The sequence below is a fragment of the Thunnus maccoyii genome, chromosome 3 (genome assembly GCF_910596095.1).
Source record: "Thunnus maccoyii chromosome 3, fThuMac1.1, whole genome shotgun sequence".
In the NCBI taxonomy this organism is placed as follows: Eukaryota; Metazoa; Chordata; class Actinopteri; order Scombriformes; family Scombridae; genus Thunnus; species Thunnus maccoyii.
The window spans coordinates 15,703,179-15,726,009 of NC_056535.1; the positions used below are offsets into that span (position 1 = coordinate 15,703,179).

General features: G+C 40.8%; 1 protein-coding gene across 1 annotated transcript in view; it reads right to left on the reverse strand.

Annotated features, from left to right (window-relative positions):
• dip2bb (disco-interacting protein 2 homolog Bb) overlaps positions 1 to 22,831 on the reverse strand; it is a 40,402-nt gene that overhangs the window by 16,304 nt on the left and 1,267 nt on the right. The window contains exons 2-8 of the mRNA XM_042406594.1: positions 8,599 to 8,670; positions 6,704 to 6,856; positions 2,694 to 2,819; positions 2,251 to 2,592; positions 1,894 to 2,040; positions 1,116 to 1,235; positions 87 to 284 (exon numbers count right to left, since the gene is read on the reverse strand). Of these exons, the coding sequence (XP_042262528.1) occupies positions 87 to 284; positions 1,116 to 1,235; positions 1,894 to 2,040; positions 2,251 to 2,592; positions 2,694 to 2,819; positions 6,704 to 6,856; positions 8,599 to 8,670 (1,158 nt within the window). The remainder of the gene's footprint in view (positions 1 to 86; positions 285 to 1,115; positions 1,236 to 1,893; positions 2,041 to 2,250; positions 2,593 to 2,693; positions 2,820 to 6,703; positions 6,857 to 8,598; positions 8,671 to 22,831) is intronic.

Sequence of the window (22,831 nt, forward strand, 5' to 3'; positions counted from 1 at the left end):
ACATAAAAGCACATGAAAGTGTGTGACTTTTAGCAGATGTATGATACAAAATAACTCCCTAACTGGTCACTGTAAATGTGCCTCACCATAGGTCAGCGTATAAAGTGGTTTGCCCGTGATGTCAAGAGCAGTGAGGGCGGGGCTCTTCCCTTGAGTGGCCCCCCAACGGGCCAACGCAGCCTGCAGGGCTGGGGGCCAGTTACTGACCACTCCCAAAGGCTCCCCTTTCACCGGGATGATCTGACGGCCCTCCGGCTTGGGGGTGTTGGGGTCCGGCTGGGCCACTGTGTGAGAGATAGACAACAGAACAGTTTTGGGTATGTTACAGATTAATGAGATCCATTATGAATGTTGTCCAGAGTAAAATGCAAGTCCATACATCACTACTGGTCTATACTGTGTATCGCTTCACGGACTGAGCCTTTCCAATGGATTTCCCTTTAATGTCAAGCCTACTCTATCTCCCTCTCCTGTTAAATTGTCCCTTAGTTCCAATGAAGGCAAATTTTCATACCACAGCATGCAATGATATTTTAAACAACACAGAGCTTCCAACTTTGTGGTAAGAGTTTGAGGAGGGCCTTGGTTTTCTTTCCGGGATGAACTGCAACACTGACCGCAGGCCATATTGTGTAACATCATTGATGGACCTCATGAATGCTCTGATGGCTGAATGGGATCAAATCCCTGCAGCCAGGTTTCAAAATCTATTGGAAAGCCTTCCCAGAAGAGTGAAGGTTGTCATAGCAGCGATATTCATGCCAATCGTTTTGGAGTAAGATGGTCAACAATCATATGTGGCTGTAATGTTCCACAAACATTGTTCTGTCTATGTATTTTGGGTCATATGGTGTATGTAACATTAAAGTGTCAGGAAATGCACAAGTCATGTAGATTTTTTAAAAATTTGGTATAATAGTGCAGCCATAATAAAATGGCAACATTTAAATATTTCACACATTGTAAGTGTAAATTCACTTCAGCATGCAGACACAGAATGTATGTGATATAGTTAAGCAGAGGGGTCATATGATCTACCTTGAAAGCTCATTCAGAAGTAATTTAAGAGGAATATTGGTAAGATGGAGGTTGAGGTGTTTCATGAAGCAGCTCACCTTCTACGATCTCCTCTGAGTCGTCAGTGAAGAAATCGCTGAGCGGGGGCCTCTTTGGCCTCTTCAGAGTGTTGAGAAGTTGCTGGATCTTGGTGGAAACCCTGCTGCTCACAGGAACTCCTACAAGCAGGATGAAGGTGGAGAGGTGCCGTTGCAGGACAAACACACAGTCACACACACCATGGCTCGTGCACATAGTGACAAAACACTTCTGTTTAAACTTCTTACCATCTCACAGTCTGCTGCTCCTCATCCCATAAAATGTGAGATGGAAACTTTTTTGTTAAGATTTAATTATTTATCTTGAATTGATTGTAATAGATTTTGGGAATGAAAAGCAGCATACAGAGGTGGCATCAACACAAGGAAAACAAGGTGAGAATTGGGGTGAAGGTTGTGTTTTTTCGGTTTGGGATAAAACGTGAGGATTCATTCTTTGTGTGGATGTTGTTTTAGTTGCAACGTTTTTCTTGAGTCATTCATTACAAACAGGAGGGAGAGTAAGGGTACAACAGCAAACACAGAAGGCTACAGACAATTAACATTAAGGAGTTTTCCTTACTCTGCATATTACCTCTTCCTATCAGCCAGTCAAATAAACATGTGACACGGTGGAAAAAGATCAAGAAGAAAAGAAAGCAGTAAAGTCTGATTAATTATATGTCCATGGTTAGAATTTGGCGCTTAATTTGAAGAGAGAATAGATTTGTGAAGGATTTAGAAACAGGTTCCCGCAAAGACACTCAAACACATATAAAGTTGTATGGTAGCAGTTTACCGTCCGCAGTCTCCATCATGCTCGAGCGGCTCTGCCCCCGGCTCATCCCTCGGACCACAGCGTTGGAGGGCAGGTCAACCCGCGGGCCTCTGGCTGGAGGTGCCACAGCTGTCACATCTGGAGGGGGGGCACTGTTCTCTGAGTGGGCTGCAGTGGGGAACATGAGAGACAGTCTGAATGAAGCCATTCGAAAGCTTCAGCTAGCTTTTTAATTATAATAAAACACTCTGGAATATTTACAGGTGTTTGAGTGTACTAGAGACCGGTATAGGCGTAATACTAGCATGGTCAAAATGGATCTTTTGCATTGTAGTGAATACACAACAACAACTACAAAAAGTCAGTCCAGTGCCTCACCAATACGACTGTGAGCCAGCATGTCTGTCACAGCCGCGGTGTGGGGTGGCTCATGTGGGTGGTACTGGGGCTGGTACTGCGGTTGGTAGTGAGGCTTATACAGCGGTTGGTACTGTGGCTTGTACTGGGGTTGAGGTTGAGCCTGAGGCTGGCTTTGCGGCTGCGGCTTGGCCTCTCCATGGGACAGGGTGGAGGAAGCTGAGGAGGAGGTGGAGGAGCCCTGGACAGAGCGGTTGATCCAAGAGTCCGGACTCTGCAGGTTGGGATTGACCAGAGGCGGGGGAGCGACCACTGATGACTGCCTGCGCGCAGACGTCTCATCCTCAGAACCTGATGATGAGTCTGAGCAAAAGAGAAAAAGGTGTGAATTGAGGACTAAAGGTCTAACTGTCTGTAAAACTGTCATGACAGGACATGCAGACTTGTCCTTCTTCCTGTCCTACCTGGTGGTGTGCGGGTTTCGATGGGAGACTGCACGTAAGTGGAGCGCCTTTTGGTAGGCATGGGCAGTGCCATCTTCTCCTCCTTATGTTTAGCCAGGGCAGCTTGTACTGCCTCAGTGTGGATATCTGAGATAAAGAGAGAGAACAATACACTTTGAGTTAGGAATGGTTTGATCCAAGTGACTTCAGATCTGAGTCAAAGCAAGGAAACAATGAAAAAAGCTTAAAAATTGACTCATCAAGAGACACTCTGGTTCTGCTCATAGCTCAAAGTCAGAATCAATGAGCATAAAAGCTTGGTAACCACTGCTTCATTCAGTGTTTTCCCAGTAATTTCTGACATTTTAGCTTTGTTTCAATAAGCCTTTGTTCAAGAAGAAACAGCATATTCGAATATTAAGGAAAGTTATAAGTGAAGAAGTCATAAATAAAAAAAAGTGGATGGCTGTGTTTTCCCACTGAAACAGGAAACCACGACAAGAGGAGAGAGCGAATCTGTTTATTAACCCACACACTTGCCTACACACATATGCAAGCGCACACGCAAACACACACACTAATAAATGCAGATACTTTCGCTCGATCACACCCACAGGCACATTACAAGGACCATGTGAACAGCCACACACTCAAGACTGCGTAACAAAACGTGCAACAAAAGCCCACTCACTGACAAATCACATCTATTAACTCAGGGGACATCATTTCCATTCAAACATTAACACATTTAAATAAACCATCAAGCACAGCTCGTTACACAGCAGCAGCGGGGATCGTAATTACATAACCATCATTCTGCTGAACAGATTTCTCTGGGCTAAATCATCCTTTAAACCATGCTTGTACAGTATGTTTGTTTTGTATGTGTTTTTATGTGTATGTATGCTAGATGTTTCTGTTTATTTGCACATTTTTTGCTGTTTTATTTATTTTGTTTTTATGTAAAGCACTTTGAACTGCTTTTGTATGAGATGGTGCAATACAAATAAATTTGAATTGATCTTTCTCATAATGTGCCATCATCCACGCTCACGCAGGAGCGTCAGGAGAGGCTGATTCCTTATACATGTTTGGGAGGATGAGGGCTGTCTCCGTGGCGATAAGCGTGGTGGGGTGTGTGGAGGCTGTGGATGAGTTTTATACCAGCTCGTATCAACACTGAGGGCAACTAGGGACTGAGAGAGGTCTCACACATTCACACCTCAGAAACTAAGGGCTTCTTTGGTTTACTATTGCAATTTTGAACCTTTAACTATTGAAACAGCAGCATCATCAACAACAAAACCAATTGTACCCTTTAGAGTTTTCATAATGTTTTATTGAAAACAGCACTGGCAGGTTGTTTGAGGGGAGCAATAACTGGAGAAAGCTATGGGAGATGAGAGGCAATTTAATGAGGATTGTTCTGCACTTTCTCTGCAGCCCATAAAATGATAAGCACTTTGCTTAACACAATCTGTTTCCCACTGCTGCAGTGTTTTCTCAGTCCCACTTGTTTATGTTGTTTCTCTTTTGGACCTACTTCTAGCTTTCCATTTATTTCCATTTCCATCAATCTGTCTGAAAGTCGGTCCATCACTTTGGTCCAGACTGAAATATCTGAACAAATATTATACAGATTGCCATTAAATTTTGTACAGACATTCATGGTCCCTAAAGGACCAAGATTGCTGATTTTGAAATGTCTTGGCAACTATTGGATGTATAGTCATCAAATGTGGTACAGACTAACATTCCCATCATCTTTAATGTTACTGTTTAGTGTTAATTAGCAAATGTTAGCATGCTAACATGCTAAAACCTGAGATGGTAAACATTATTAACATCATAATGTTGGCATTGTCACTGTGAGCATGTTAGCATGCTAAAGTTAGCGTTCCTCACAGAGCTGCTAGCATGGCTATAGACTCAGTCTCGATGCTTGCTGGTTAAAGGACAGGTTCAGTTTTTCAAGTCTTTCTTAAAACAAGTCAAGTGCCCAAATGAACATTGAAATAGACAAATAAAGTAGATATCTTTCAATATTACAGTCTTTTCAGTGCCAAAGTCCCTTTTTTTTGGTACTATACTTCCACCGCAGCTCAACAGGAACTTCAGATAAACTTTTAAATGCATTTTTGCCCAAAATGACTGAGTGGACTGACTGTGGATTTTGGCCCCCATCACTTAGAATGAAAGTGCATTTAAAGGGGATCTTTTAATAGCCAGTATGAACAGGAGGAACGATTACAGTGAGGAAAACCTCTTTCACTGTTCATATGGGTACCTGACTGTTGTTTTAAGACAGACTTGAAAAACTGTGAACCTGTCCTTTAACACAAGCTGGGAATTTAAAAATGGTGGTTTAACTGCCAGTCAACCCTGGCTGTGTCCAGCTACAACAATTAGTCAATTAATCAATTAGTTGATTATTTTTCTGGCAACTATTAATCAAATAATAATTTTAATCATTTGTTAAGCAAAAATGCAAAAAAATTGCTGGTTGCAGGTTCTCAAATGAAAGGATTTGAAGTGTTTCTGTGTCATATATGATAGTAAACTGAATATCTTTGGATTTTGGACAGTTGATCACACAAGACAAGACATTTGAAGAAGTCATAATGAGCTAGAGAATAATATATAATATAAGAAATTATAATGTCATTTTTGACTATTTTCTGACATTTTATAGACAAAATGATTAATTGAGAAAATAATCAGCATATTAGTTGCAGCCCTATAAAAATCCCACAGTGCAATACTTCCCCTTTGATAGAAATACAGTCATGCAACACTACACTGAGAACAGTAATGGAGCAAAACGATGATAATTCACATGTGTCTGAAACCTCAATTTACTGCTCACTAACTCATTGCTGTTTATTGCACAGGGGACAGCGAGTGAGTGAGTGAACAAGGGAGGTCTGTGTGTTGCTTGTTGTATATCACTTGACTGGTGACGACAGGCCCTCCAGCTTCCTTTAAAAGCAGCCTGGGTAATGGTACCGTATCAGCGCACTTTTACTGTACTTGAACTTTAACTGCTCTGTGAACAGAATAAAACGCTCATTATACGGCAAAAAGCTCATCATCAGCTCTTGTCCTTGCTCTGCGCTGCTCTCCTTCAGGCCCGCTGTCTCTCCCTTTTCTCTCGACACATCAGTCCTACAAAATTTAACCTTTACGCGGCATAGTTGAAGCCCAAGACAACAACTTGCCCTCAGTCCATTTCATTTACCCTCATTCCCTTTATATACCTCAATTTATTGTGATTCCTTCTGAATCCTCAAATCAGAATCTGCTGCTGGTCAGATTTTCTACAAAACTGAGACATCGACAACGCTCCACCAAACTCCAGTTTAACAGGCTGACTTTAGATTAGTCAGGCTGGTATTTTGCACGCTTTGTGGTGAGGCAACAACTGTTGAAATGGAAAGCCGGAAAAGAGCGAGTATTCAGACAAGAAACAGCAGGGTGTGGGTCTGTCTGGAGGGAGGATGCTTTTACAGTCTGTACCTCAGCTAGCAGACGCTCTAATATCCTCCTCACGTGCTCTTTCACCTCTACTCTACTGCTCTGTTTTCCTTTATCCCTGCCAGCGTCAGGTTTTCCCCTCCAGATCACTATTCCTCTGTTCTCCACACAGCCTCCTCACACATAGCCGGGCAGTGACATCACTCTCCTTTCACAGAGTAGGGGTCCTCACTGAGGGGCTCCCCAGCTGCAGGGCTGCACGACCGTCTGTCTCTTAGCCACACACACACACACACGTACACAAACACACTCTTTTCTTTAATTGGTCCCTTTGAAACAAGCCAGTGTCTGAGCTTAAAAACAGGCAGACTCCAGAAGTGAGGTTGATGTAGGCTAATCTAGTTTCAGCACTGCACAATTATCACAGGAAACTTTATTTCCTCAGTGATCGGTTTGTCAGAGGTATGAGGTGTTTTACTTTTGGAGAAAAGTCAAGCCAAATGTTGTTTCTCCCCTGATATCGGAGGAGGGGGGGGGGTTCATGTAGGAGTTCCAACCTGATCTGTAGCGGTCATCCCTGGTTCCTCCACTGCGATGTGTTCTGCGGGAGCGGCGTTCACGGTAACGGGACGAGCTGGAGGGTGGAGGTGCATGGCTGGAGGAGGAACTGGGCATGGGAGGCTGCACATCATTCTGAGGGGGAGGCTCCACTGTCAAATACACACAACAAATATGTGTTAATACAGAAAACACATGAGAATAATGAGCGTAACCTTATAGCCGCTGCCTTAATACGAACTCCAGGGAGCAACAGCAGCTGTTTCTGTCAACACGATGCTTCATGTAAAAAGTATCTGCTGAAAGGATGATCTTGAAAGCATGATTTAGATAAAGAATTTTTTTAACAAGTTTGGTATGTTTAGAAAATTTTGACACACTTTCTACAATTGTCTGGAGAACTTAACTTACGCAGGGTATCTGATATTGTAGAGGTCACTAGATGATGCTTGGATGATACTTATTATGTAACTGGATGCATTTTAAGTTAAGCTGCATTGCACTGTTGTATCTAAGGTTTAATTTATTGTTATTATAACAGTTTTTTTCTGATTTCTTTTCACGTTTTTCTAAAACCCCAAAGAATAATTGAATTGACATACTGCAATATCACATTTTTATTATTGTCTTCACTTGTGCCTTAATCAATTTGCTCTCTGAAAATGGTACTAAAAATATGCTCAAAAATACTGAATATATATCCATTAACTATATTTCACACTGCTCCTACAGCAAGTCACAGCTGACTGAAAGAGGCCGCAATGTATTTAAGTATTCTTTGTACCTGAGGACTTCAGGAACATCTGTGACAACTAGTTGACTAATTTATTAGTTGATTCACAGAAAATTAATCAGCAACTATTTACTTAACCTATTCATTACTTTTGCTTAGTAAGTTATTAAGCAAAAAATCTCTGGTTCCAGCTTCTCAAGTATGGGGTTTTGCTACATACAGTACATGATAGTAAATGAAATATCTTTGGGTTTTGGACTGAAACAAGACAATTGAAGACAACACCTTGGGTTTCTGGGATATTGTGATCAGCATTTTTCACAATTTTCTGACATTTTATAGACCAAATAATATATCTATTAAAATCTGCAGATTCAACAATAATGAAAATAAAAGAATACACAAATACAAAAATAAGTATAGGAAACAACAGCATAATGCTAAACTATTAGATGAAATCTATCATATGGACATTGTCACATTCTTTCTACTGAATAAGTCCGTTAGTAGCTCGATGAGCACCGAGGAAACGTTTCTATTTAGAGGCTGGAGTGTTTAGTGGATTTCACCAGCTTCTGATTAACCAACAATCTGATTCATTAGAAAGAGATGGAGCCTCCAAACGCCATTTAATTACCTGTTGGTAGATATATTTTCCACAACTAATTATCAGCGTTTGTGCTCCACTATCAGTGCCATAGGGGGTGGGAGGCAGATTAGCAGAGAGACGGTGCCACTAGGAGGCAGTAGTGAACATTATCAGGTCTTATTACACAATACCAGTGTCATTTACAGGATTTGCTGCAGTCTAATTTAAATTTCCCTCATTCTGCAAAACAGAGTGGTATTTTTTTCCTTTTAAAAATACAATACTTACAAAGGGAAACCCAGGTTGAAATACCCACATTTGTATTCAAATACATGGACGTGACAACTGACAACAAAGTGTACGGGGATATTTAATTGATAATAAGCACAATATTGATTCTATGGTACTGAGTCATTGGAATAAGACACTGGAAATCAAAATCAAAATTGATCTCTCTTTTTAGTATGTCGCTTAGTTTGAACACGGCACTGTATATTATTTCATGTACAGGCAGGAGCTGGGGATACACAGTTATGCTTGACCAGGAAAATAGAGAGGTGATGTGTTCTTACCTGGAGTATGGATGATGTAGGGAGCTAGAAGTTTGGTCTTTTTCTTCTCATAGCCTTTCTGAGTAATGTCACCTGTAAAAGGACACAGAGATAAGAGGGATTTTACCAACAGACTGGGTATGATAAGACAAATCTGTGCCTGTAATGAGATAATGAATTTCCAACATAGCGAATCCTGCATTACATAAAAGATATTACATTCTTGATAAAATGAGTGTAATTTTAACAGCGAGATCAGAGAGAGAAGAATCATTCAAGTATTAACTTAGTGGTTTGATGATCCTGAGATGAAACATTTCTGGGGTGATGTATTTTCTATGATGTGTCTATATGCGTTCTATCACTACCTGTTCAAACACGATAAGGAAGATAGACAAAGCGAAGAGTTGAGAGACAGGTTAAAAAAAAACAAAAAACAAAAAAAAACAGTGTAAAGGAGAAGATGGAAACACAGATGGATGCACACAGTGCTGCAGTAATCTCCAGAGATGGCTGAGGGCGTCAAAGATGTGGCTCGGATCCAGACTGAAGTACGACACGAAGGGAAAAACAAAACAGGACTAAATTTGGAAACGTACGGAAGCGTGGGCAAGTGTGGGATGATTCAGAGATACCCACAGAGGCATGAAAGCTGAGGACGAGAGAGGTGGGAAACACACGGACAAAAACACGGAACTGACGAGTGCACGGAGGAGGAAGAGGCGAAGAGAGGGAGCGAGGAGGGACAGATGACAGAGGTGACTGACGGCGCATCAAGAGGGACATCATCAGAAGAGGAATCCCATGTCACAAGTGGCAGGCGAGCAAAGTGTGCAATCCGCACCCCTCTCCATCCCCCCCCCCCGCTGACAGCCCATCTGCATCGTCCTCCACCCCACCAGACCCAACACAGGCTGACTGAGCTCTCTGCTGGCCCCGGAGTGATGCAGTGACTCTGCCAAATTCCTCTGTGGGCAAAGCTGTCAGATTTTAGACACGTACTGAAAATCCATCTGGAGAGCCTGTACTCACTTTTCTCCTGACTGTGTTGAACAGTGATGATTCATTCAGTATGTCCACCACTGGCTGTGCTGGCAGCTCTCAAACCTCATCTTTCACAAGACTGTTTCACCAGAAGACTGTATATATTTGGATGATTTACATGAAGTAAACAAGGAAATGTTATCAATAAGAAAGCTGTTTGATAGGAGTGTTTCACATGTGAGGGGAACCCGTCCCTGTATTTTTAATAAGCCTGGGTTGTTTCCTCTGTAAGATATTGGCCAACTTGACAGGTGATCCCATTTTGTGAACAGCAGCGACTTGTATCATCTCCTGAAGCTCTGAGTTTAAATCCCAGATTAAAAAATTAGGCTGCCGAGACGCACAGCGATGAAAGGTTGAAGCTGTCTCCCGCTGATTTCGTGTCTTCCCAGTTATACCACAGAGCACAATAGAGATCAAATGAGGATTTCCTGGCACACAACAGCCAGTTTATTATAACTTGGGTCTTATTTTCATAGTTTTGGACATAATTTCTATCAGTTCTGGTAACAATGTTCTCACCTAAGTATTTGCAGAGATATGGGAAGACACTGACATCGCTATGACATAGTCTGATGCGGCAAGAAACACGAGCGGTCAGATGATCAGTTTGGTCAAGACTGAAATTTCAATCACAATTTTTAAGCCAACTTGAAATCCTTACAGTGCTTTGAAAAATGGAAAGTTAACTATATACAATTTCATGACAACTTGGCAAACTCCATCCACAGAGAAAGATCAATCGAAAGATGCTACTAACGAATCTTGCTGCGAGATTGTTGTGCCAACTGTTGGTTTCCAAAGACAAGAATGAACTCTCAATCTCATCAGTTTAGCAAAGATCTTCTAAACCACTTTATTTAGAGACTCCTGAGCAAAATGTTCGTATTACAGTAATCCCTCACTGCACAGGAAAACTTCAAGTTCAGTTGGTCAAAGCTGAACCTGGATGTTGTTCTGTAAACTGTGGTTTGATGATGGTCTAAGTGGACAGTTTGGGTAAAAATTTTACTGTTCATCTGTTTTTTCTTCAAATCATCTGTATGATGGAGTTTCTACCCTGTCTGGTTTCTTTTTAATGTTGTTGTTGTGTTCTCAGATCTCAGCAATTGACTTGATCTATACAGTCCAACCATTACTAATGGGAATGATGATTAAGATTACAAAAATAAGACCCTCGCTGTAATAAACTAGATTGATCCTTTAATATCAATATCAACAGATGAAAAAACTAAACTTATTTAATTTTTTATTACAGTTTGCTTGGAATTATTGCTTTGGACAACAGAAATTTGCAAAATGATATGACTAAATGATCGTCTCGATATAACTCAACTGAAAGACGATACACAGACTCAATTCCTGCATTTAAACACTGATTGATCATCTTAGCTTTTATTATAGCATCTGTACATCTATCACAGGTCTTCAGGGCAGTAGACAACAAAGCAACGGCTCAACAAATTGCACAGTAACACACTGCCGACAAAATGAGAGCGCTCATGTTTGGAGGATATTGCCTGAGAGCGCACTCCAACACAATATCTGCTCGGGGACTGAGGCTCTTTTTTTTTCTGAGGAAAAATGGAAGAAAAGCAAACACTTCCATAAGTAATGCATGAACGGTACAGTTGGCCTCGCTCAGTCACATGATTTATTTTTAGCTCATGTGAACAGGCAGTTTCACTGCAGAAAGACAGACAGAGAGAGGAAGAGAGAGTGAGAGAGAGAGAGAGAGAGATGGAGTCTGTGACGGGGGGAGGGGCCGGCGTAGCATTAAATGAATCTCAATGTAATCACTCTTCCATCTGGATGATTTGAAATTCATCTGTTTTTTTTATGCTTGCATCATCATATCCAGGCTCCAGCAGTGGGAGCTGAAGAGTTAAAACAAAACAAAAAAAAAGTTAAAAAAAAGTGGTGCATCCTGTCAGTGAACTACAGCTGAACATGGCCGCGTAACATCAGAGAAGAAATTAAAATGTGGCAAAATTGGCAAACTAGTAAATAAGAAAAGTAAGAGAAGCTGTTATAATATCTGTTGTCTTTTTGATTCAGTGAACTCTGAGCACCATGAGCTCGGTCTTATATATGAAAGCTGCCTTACAAATAAAACATTCAATTCCTGTAACTTATTTTAAGACCTCAGACAAGAATCGGTTCCCGTCTGTTCCCCATTCTCGCTCATGTGAGCAGTCAAAGGGATCTACTTGAGAGGCAAAGCGCAGCTCCGCTGAGGTGATGAGGCCCTCACTCGTTAACCCACTTTCCCATAGTGACCCAGTCATGTCTGCCCTAATGGTGGAGGTCACCATCAAACAATTTCAGTGTCACAGTCAGGCTTTGCATGAGGCCACCACAGCTCTCCTCACTCATCACGGTTTGACAATTGCATCGGTGAGGAAGATTTGAGCGTTCAGCTCGGAGCGTGTGTTTCCTTTTTCCACAAACTAGAGAGAGAGACATCAAAGCGGTGCCCGTACACTCTCACACTCGCTAGCCTCAGATTATTTGAATTGCAGTGAGACTGCTCTCTCCTTCTACCCCACAGGCACTCTGTCTGAATAGTAATTAGCCACAGACCTCTATTCTCTTTCCCTGCTTTTTCCTCTTGCTCATCGCATCACACTCATTTGCTTTCCAAAAAAAAAAAAAAAAAATACAATTTAGATACGTGTCGACACCTGCTCACCGAAAATGATCCAAACACATGTTAGAATACATACAACAGGAATTTCCAGCTGTTATCTCACAGAAAACACATTTTTTGAAGACGTTGTAATGTAGCCTACTGTAAGAACATTACGCTCTAAAAGCAGCAAATATGAATGGAGACTTTGGTTATAGGACCAGTGCAACAGACTGAAATGTTAAGGTCCAGAATAAAGGATGACATATGGTCCCCCCCCCCCCCCCCCCTTTTGTCTGGTGCTGTGCCATCTCTCTACATTTGATTTGAGTTCAAGTGCATTACTTGCAATGTGGGGAGGTCGTTGTTTATTTGCCAAACAAACCTTCCTGATTCCTAAAGAGCCGGCACATTTTTATCTAGAACAAACATCCAACTAAAACCTCCCGGCGGCCTCCTCTTCCCAGCAGGCCATGCAACTCTCTCGGCCAAAAGATCACCCACACACTCACACACACCAGCCTGACCACAGAAAACAGGACACACAAAAAAAAATTACCAACAGTTTGACATGATTTATCATCAAACTAAGATGACATAATGCTGTATGGGTTAACTACAAAGCATCTCATTCATGTTTCTCTTTCACACACATACATGTTTCCTGTTGGGGAAGATGATGTCATGCTCTCCAGTACTCAATCTTTATTCCTCGGACAGGGTTTTCCTGCAGATCTGGCAAACCAGATCCAGCTACCTATTTTTTGTTAGGGAAATAAGAGACTGTCCTCCACCGTATATAACAAAGTGTACTTGCAATACAGTTCATTGTGTTGTATATTGAGTCAATGTGAAAAGTGGTTTCATAATTACATTTAGGGACAAAGAAAATCACAGAAAGTGTTGGTCAACATCAGCACTGAAACAGCATAATATTCGTAATTTAAGGCACACATGTCTAATCGTGGCAACAGCTACATATGTGGAATGACAAGTGTGTGTGTATGCATGTGTATACATGCTTTCTGTTTGCGAGCGACCAAGAATCTCATTCAAGGAGTTCAGAGTGCATGTTGATACAGGAGCACAAATATCTCAACAAGAACATGATGTGTGACTGAAATTTTGAGCAACAGTGCTACTTAAATGTAGCCCACATTCAAACTTTGTTGAACTTTTATTAACCTCTTAACATCCATGTTAACCCGATAATTTCCCTTTAAGTAGCTTTAAGATTGAAAAATAATTTTATTCCACATTGTCTGACGGTATCTTGACGTATGTGATATCTTTAGAAACTATCTCATGATTTCTTAATGACTGATCCATGAGTCTGTGGGGTTTAAGAGGCAATAACCCATCAAAAAGGAAGCGAGTCTTTATCATACGCTATTAAATTACACATTATTCTTTGACCACACATTACAGCTCTTGGTGGGAAGCTATTCATGTACATAAAGTATATTGAGTCAGACAATAAAACTGGTATTACAGGCATTGGTGAAGGAAAGGTGTACTCTATAAGGCCTAAAGCCCTATGACACACACACACACACACACACACACACACACACACACACACACACACACACACACACACACACACACACACACACACACACACACTCTCTGCAGGTCTCAAATGATTCTCTCTCTCTGGAGTAGCGAGCAGGGTGTGGCCAACTCAGGTAACAGAGTGAATCATGTTTCATTCCACACACTGAAACTCAAGTCAGACGAGGAGTGACGACACCACACACACAATCACACACACACACAATCACACACACACACACACACTCGCAGGCCCTTGGGGGCCAGTAAAAGTAATAACAGGGGTTAAAAAGCCGAACAGAAAAGAAGTACAGCGAGTTAACGGAAAATAAGTCATGACTCAGGCGGTGGCTCCCTACTTCTACTTCCTATTGTTGACTTTTTCCTCTCTCTCTCTCTCGCTGCTCAGCAGACAGAGAGAAAGAAGGCGTGGTGGACACACCTGACAACCTACACTTCACACACTTCAGCACTTAGTTTCAAAGCTGTTACATGTGCAACATAACTCCAACAACAGCGTATTCTCCTGTGAGATTTACACACTAGTATGACACACTGAGAGTAAGCCATGACATTTGTGACACAGATGTCTCTGTAGGGAAGATTTAAATTGGAACATTACGTGGAGGAGTTTTTTATTTTTTTTATTTTGTCATTTCTATCAACAAAAATATACCCAGTGACAGTTCTACTTCGGGGAAAAGGTGTAAAATGCTGCCTGTAAAATCTACGGCACTTGTACTGTTTGTCACTGTCACTAAAGCTGATCTAGTGAGCAGATGCTGCAGTCAAGTCAAGTCCTGTCAAGTTTATTTGTACAGCCTGTTTCCACATACAGTATCTCAGTAGTTTTACAAGCCTACAACTGCAACAATTCCTGACCCAGCCCAAGCACTACAGGAAAGAAAGGGAAAACTCTTTGAAAAACTCCTTGAACACAAGGAATGGAAAAAACATAAAGAGAGGAAATTTAAAGAGAGATTCCTTTTCCTGTGAGATGAGCCATTGGTGGGGAAACGGCATGAAGAGTTTATCCAAATACAACAACTGGTTTATAATCCAACAAAAGGTCCAATAGGAATGCAGTAAATTCAACAATAAATGAAATTGCTCCACTAAAACAATTCCAATCAAATAACAAAATAATAATAGAATAATAGAAAAAGTCCATGTTATCTTTATCAATTCTGCACCTTCTTCCAGGTCCGGTAAATCATTTCACTTCAGATAATTAAAAAACTGGATTAAGTTTGGGACATCTGATCATCTGACTGCATGTGTCTAGTAATGTTGCCTTGTCCTGAGAATTCAATTGAATTTAACAAGCAAAGCCGACAGAAATACTGGCAACAAATTATGAAATACTCTGACTGATGACAAAATTAAAATACCACAGTATGTTGTATGAGACATATAGACCAAGTCCACAGTTTTCTTATATATTTTCCTAAAATCCGTCTCACTCATGTTTTTCCACAGCACTGAAGAAGTGGAAAGGTCACAATGTACGTCTTGTTTTCTTTATAAGTGGCTCCACAAATGTAATTAAGGTCTAGAAAGACTCAATAGTTGTGTTCAAATTCAAAGACTGGCTCCCTCAAAGGTCATGTGTCATGAAGGTGTTTCCATCAAGAGGGTCTGAAGGCACCGCTGAACCTGCACCTCCTCCTTTATTGAGAAGGTAAAATTATTGGACCGATTTTTGGTAAAAATAAATAAATAAATAAATAAATATAATATAAAGTTAATATATGCACAAAACATCTACTTTTTTCCCACAAGAAGTTTATGTCTGGTTTTAGCATCAAGAGCGGCTCCTCAACAAAATATACATGTGATATTTCCTGACTTTACGAGCGGATGAAAATCTCTTGAATTCATTGACCAGCACTGTGGATTATGGGATACTGAAGGCTGCAGAGGATATACAGGTTGTATCCTCCATATTTAGCCAAAAAAAAAAAAAAAAGGCAGCAACATTTCTCTACCACATTTGCAGCGGTCTTGGGAATAGCACAGACCTCGCTGACAAGTTATGACTGGGTGGCTGAAACCTCATGTTTCCTCCGTAATGGTTTTAACAGCTTAGCAGAGCTTCGATTGTGTTTCTGTAAGTGCCGCTCCGACATACTGTATTCTAATCCAGGAAGGGTTTATGGAAAACTCAAAAAGTGAGTGTGTTAGCAGGGGGGTGGGGGGCGTGGGGTTTGGGGGCAGGGCGTGGGGGCACCACATGGGCTGTGTCCATAGCAACCCTGCCCATGTGGTGCTGCATGAGGGAACATGAGATGTAAAACCATGGTGATGATACAGACCAGCACCGTTCAGTGAGGGCGGCTGCTGACACATAAAACACATTAGGAGGCAACTGTGAAACGAACAGCGAGATGACGCACATGTACAGTAGCACGCTGGTAATCGTTTGTTCATTATAGTGCTGAACTTGATGAGTCAATTTTCAGAAAATGAACCCACAAAAAGTAATTGATCAAACTATAAATTCTAAGCCTTCACTGGTTTCAGCTTCTCCAATGTGAAGATGCTCTAATTATCTTTGTTTTATATCATCATGTTGTTGAATATCTTTGGGTTTTGGACTGATGGTCAGATAAAACAAGCAGTATGCAGATATTACCTTGGGCTGCAGGAATTTGTGATTCGGGCTGCAAATAACGACTATCTGCAGATTACTTTTTCGGTAATCAATTAATTGTGTCCCCAGAGCCCAAGGTGACATCTTGTATAAATGTATAATTTTGTCCAAACAGAACAAAAGCAGAAAATCTCCACATCAGAAAAGCTGGAACCAGAGAATGTTTGACATTTTTACTTGATGAGGGATTTAAATGATTAATAATTTTAATAATTTTCTGTCAACCCACTAATGTTGACTAATTGTTTCAGCCCTACTTGTGGCAGCCGTTTTCCACTATTTTTTCACATTTCACAGATTATACAATTTATCAAAATATTACCCCACTGATGAAAATAACCATTAGATGCAGCTCTAGTTCATTTGAACATCTACAGACTGACATAACAGCACAAGTGAGTTTGGTCAGTTTGACATAAAAAGGAGAAAGTAACGTGTGAGCTAGAAAGAAACATGGATTAAATGGCAGTGGACTCACTGGTGTGGAGAGTCTGAAGCACGTGCTGCAGCCAGTCGGACTGCAGCTACTTCTACTTGGCACTTTTGAATAATTCAGTGAACGGCACAATGACCTGACCACTACTTACTCCTCTCCCTCCATCACACACTGTCGCCCTCGCTGACGTTTCTTAGTTACTTTTAGTTACAAACTGCGGTAGCGAGAAAATAAACAGATCAGAGGAAGGTTAATTTTAATTATCAGAGGATTTAGTGAAGCACAAATTACAGCCAGAAGAGGCTGATTCACTGTGAACTTGAAAGTGAGATGGTTCAGCTACCCAGCTGACAGTGTGTGTCTGTGTGGAGGTGTGCGCTCATGTCTCATCTAAATTATTCAGTCTTTTTTGTACACAAAGCTTCAGTGCATTCTTGGCAGTGCGTGCGTGTGTGTGTGTGTGTGCAGTGTTTATGTGTGTGTGTGGGTGTGTATGCTCGGTGACATTAGACACATAAGGTGTTATATAATACTCATGATTCATCTCCAAAAACATAAACCCCGCTGTTGCGTTTCTTGTGACATGGGTGGCAGAAGAGTCCCTCTTTCCGTGGTGTAAAAGCAAGTCCGTGGCCTCTAGCGCTGGCTGGAGATCACAGGACAGCTCCTCTGCAGCAGTTAATGAGCTTTTAAATAGATAGGCTAAATCAGCTTCCTTCCTGTCCCTGTCAATGGCATGCGCACACACACGCACAAATAAATACACGACATAAGCACAGTGACACATATGCAAATGCGTACAGTCAGTGTTTTTCAACCCACCAGCCTTTAAGGATTTTAAGGAAGACTAAAGATATACTTCATTTTTTTGGACTGTCAAGAAATCTCATGAAAAAACCCAAAGCAGCAACGAATGAGCCACACTGTTGCACTGGGTGACATGTTCCTCCACTGAAATAAACATGGGCATTGTAGTTAAAGTTAAAATAGACACATATCATTCTGGTGCAATGAAAACTCAATGCGTATTATTCCGCAGCAGTAAATAGTCCCCAACAAATGCACTATTTACTTCTGTTTGAGTAATGTTTGCTAAACACTGCAGTGCCCAGCTGTTTCAAGAAATGAAGGAGCTTTTTCAAAAATTGTAACTATTTATTTGTGACCCATTTTTAGAGATTTAGATCTTAGGAAAGAATGGGCTTGTGGCTAAGCACTACAAGCAGGCTAGGGAAGTCAGAAAGTACTGAGACACAGACTAATGCATTTTTGGTTTTGGTATTTTGGTGGGATTTGTTGAGAATGATTAAAGTGTAAAATAATTCTGTGGTTTTTATGTTGCTAAAACTACAATAATATGGCAGCACAGACAGACAGGAAAACTGATAGAGGGACAGATAGAGGCAAGGCAGTGATGTTGTTGGGATGGGTGGGAGAGAGAGAGAGAGAGAGAGAGAGAGAGAGATCCCCAGCAGCAGTCCTGGCCCAGTGTGACTCACAGACTAAATGAGCCAGGCGTGTTGCCCCCTGATGCTCTGTGACCTAGATTGAGAGACGCAGGCAGGACCGTAATCTCTCATTTCTCTCCCTTTCTCTCTCAGTATGGAACAGGCTGCCGAGATGAAAACCTGCCTGCCCTCCGCGGCATTGCAGACAGGCAGCAGGACGGACGAGTGTCACTAGAAAATCCACACATCTATTTATCAGTCAGACGCGTTACAGAGAAAAAATAGGCAGCGGTCAAATTACGAAATACAGAAAACATGTAACTGTACGATCTGTGTGGAACTGCTTACTGGACATGTGACGCATTTACAGCCACAAACATGTATACAATGAGGCAGAGCAGATGGTACACATTATACTGAAGGCCATAAGTAGTGCTGGGTATCATTTGAAATGTATTGATACTAGCACCAATATCAAAACAATATGTTTTTAGTCACGCTAGCAGTGTAGCTCTAGAGATCAGGCCAAACTGAAGTGTCTCAACAACTGTTGCCATGAAATTTTGTACATGGTCTTGAGAATTTTATTCCTCCAACTTTCCAAATGACTAGAGCTACGACAATTAGTCGATTAATCAATTAGTCGATCGACAGACAGCCAACTATTTTGATCATCAGTGTTTTTCATAATCTATCGTTTTTAGTCAAACATATGACTCTCAAATGAATATAATACGACTGAGACAAAAAAAACACACAAACATTGAAGTTGCACCTTGGGTTTGTTAAACAGCGATTAACATTTTTCCCCATTTTTAGAAACCTTATAGATCAAATGGTTAATCGATACTAAAAATAATTGTTAGTTGCAGCCCTACTGGTGATCCCGACTCTTCCTCTAATGAGACCATAAGATTCACATTTGCGGTTCTGGATGAAATGTCTAAGGATTGCTATGAAATTTGGTACAGACATATATGTCCCCCTCAGGTTAAACTGTAATATCTTTGGTGATTTTCTGACTTTTTATCCAGTGCCACAATCAGGTCAAAATTTAAACTTGTAATAACACTTTGGTTTATGACCAAATACCTGCAAAACATATCACATTCCCATCAGCCTCAGCTGTGCTTTGTGTTTAGTGCTAATAAGCAAAATGTTAGCATGCTAACACGCTAAAAACATACTGATGAATATTATATTCCATTTCTGCCGAGTCTGTTCTGCTAGATGCCACTAAATTCTACACACTGCACCTTTAAATGTTCTCTCAACAACATGCTATATAAGAACTAAAATTATAATCTAAATCAGTAAATATCTGATCACAGAATGACTAGACAAGACTACAACAAATCTGACCAAGCATTTGATGTCAACTTTTGCTACTTGACCATCTTTGATACTTCTAATTTAACATTTCTGATAGTTGCTACGTGCTGCCTGTCCTCATGCACCTGTACAAAGCAAATCATCTCTGGTCATTTTCACACTCTCTCTTATAAACAAATAGGGGAGCTGCAGACACTACGATGCCCACACACTCTCAAACTGAGCAGCTTAAACAGTTGTGGTCCAGTGCTCTAAATTCCAGTCCGGCTCAATCACCAAGTCTTTGATCCCCTGAATGGCTTTCTTTGTATCCTTACAGTCACAGAGGTTAAAGTAGGTGGAGTTGCTCTCTTTCTGTCTCTCACAGGCACACACACACTTGCACACATACACACACACACACACACACACTGCAGCCCACAACTATTGCTGTGAAAAAAACTGCTGATGCATATTTTCCTCTGTTTGTTGCTAGGGGAGTCCCATCTATGGGGACAACAATGGGGTGATTGTTGCCATGTAAAAGATATCCATGAGAAAGTTTCAGACTCATTGGGCCGCCAGCTGCTGCTCGCCGCGTCCCGTCAGCCCTGTGCAGGCGGTTGAGCAGACGGTGAACACACTTCAACGTGCCACACGATGTGAACACGGGAGCCGGGCATCTGGACAGCACCGAGTCCATTCTGAGCTAAAGTTACAAACAATGACACAGCCGTCGTTCCTCTGAGGCCGAGTCTGTTCGTCCCTGGCAGAGGGACAGCCGCTCTGGGGGTGTCACCTTACCACTCACTCACACTTGAGCCTGAGAAGACTGAAACCGTCACCAGTGAGTCCAACTGTACTCGGAGATTTCTGATGGTTCTGTCAACAGACCAGCTCCGGCTGCTCCGGTCAGACCATCCGACCAGAGCGGCAGCAGCTGTTTCCGAGCTGTTACACAGCAGAAACACTGAAGACTGTAAAAAGTCACATGACTTCAACTCAATTTTGACTCAAGTTGACTTTATTAACTGGAGACCTGATAGATATATGAAGGGCATCACTTTAGATCTGAATTTGACAACAGGATTCTCATTTATTGTTACTTATAATATAACCAGGAGTGTTAAAATTATTAGATGATTGATTAGTCAGCCAACAGAAAATGAATTGTCAACAATTTTAATAATTGATTAATCATTTGATTAACTAAGTTAAGTAAACAGTCACGATTTCAAACTTATCAAAATGTGAGGATTTTTTCTCTGTTTTATATCTTGTAAATTAAATCTTTGCGTTTTGGTTGTTAGTTGGACAAATAAAGCAAAAAAAAGACATGACATCGGCCTTTTTACTATTTTATCTCACTTTTGGATAAAATAATTCGTTGATTAATCATAGAAATGATCAACAGTTGAATTAATAATGGAAATACTTGTAAGTTACAGTCATAATATCCAGTAAGTACCCTTTGTGCTCTCATCAGTGAATTTAATAAAGTTAAAATTGATTTTTGTTCCAGTTATGTAATTGACATTTGATTGTTTAATTAATTCTGACTTGCCTTGATGTATTTAGAATATTGGTGTTCTTATTTCATTTATTTTACATTTATGTCCCATCAAGTCGTATATGTCTCAAAAATTAAGACATATGCGCAAAGTTGAGCAACGCTGACTGAAACCATTAAATAATCAAATAATAATAAAACTGTTATTTTACTTGACTTACAAACACACAAGAAAAGTGTTGTGAGTTAAACACTGGGGTTGAAAATTAGCTATAAGCTAACTCTGGTGCAGTACATCAAATGGTAACATTTATGTTTAACACTGCACATGGTCCCAATAAATACAATACAATGTACATATGCGTCGTTACTGTATCCCAATACATATAATACACTTGATTACACAGTGATTTCCCATCACCCACTGTCTCTCACCATGGTTAAGTGAGTTGAACAGAGCGAACATCCCTCTTCCATTATCCACCCTCATTATCACACTGTTAATTGGTGTCTATTATTAACCGTGACACACACTCAACTCTACAGTAGTTCAGGTCAAAGCGCCACTCTGTGACACTCTGTGGATTTTATAAAATAGGAACATACTGTGAAGGCAACCTGATACCTTCAAACAATAAGTATGCTATAATATACTACAATAAGTAGTAATATTGACACATATTACTGATGGGGAGGAGGAGGGTTATGGGCTTTTGAATGGGGGGAAGAAGGAGGACGGAAGTGAACATAAATTATCTAATAAAAACTTTGGTAACAAATTTATCAAAAAAGTCATTTTTCAAGCAAAAATGCAGAATATTCCCTAAAGTTCCAGCTTCTCAACTATGAGGACTTTCTTTGTCGTAATATGATGTATCTTTTTAGTATAGGCTAAATATTTTCACTATTTTCTGACATTATGTAGACCAAATGATAATTTGATTAACTGGGAAAGGAATCACCAGTTTAATCAATTATGAAAATAATGGTGTGTACAGAAGCAGGACAAGATAGTTGTATTGATTTGGTAAATAAAATGCTTTCACATCTTACGTAGTTTAAATACACTACAGTCACTTGGGGAAAGTAAGTGACGGGGAAAATCAATGAGAGCTGCAGAAGCTTTTGTGGAAAGACTGCCAGCCGTCACGTGTCCTGTGAGATTTGCTGCCTTTTCATGAATGAAAGAAAAACATTCTTGACACTGATCCTGCTACTAGTATTAGAATAATAATGTCTGAACGTGTGTATGATGACGATTCAATATCTGTGTTGTGTCACATATTTTCACACTTCTTACGTGGGCAGAGCAGGTCCAGGTATTGGCAAATGTGTGTCTGTGGTGCAAGAGGGACCGGACCACAATCCCTCCTGCACCAAAGAGATCATTAGTGGCACATAACCCCCACCCCCACCCCCACCACCCCAACTCTTGGCTCTCTATTTGAAACATAACATTACTCATCCACCCCCGGGCACCTGAGAACTGCACAGCACCAATCAAGCTGCTGCACTGTGATTCACAGTGTTGAGGAGGAGACTTGCATAACAGCCAGCACCATATTCCTCTTTTCCCACAGTCTCTCATATAAAACAAATAACCCTCCTGTATCGGCTGCAGTTTCAGGGTTCAGGCTGTGCAAGCGACTGATTGTTAGAGGGACCAGAG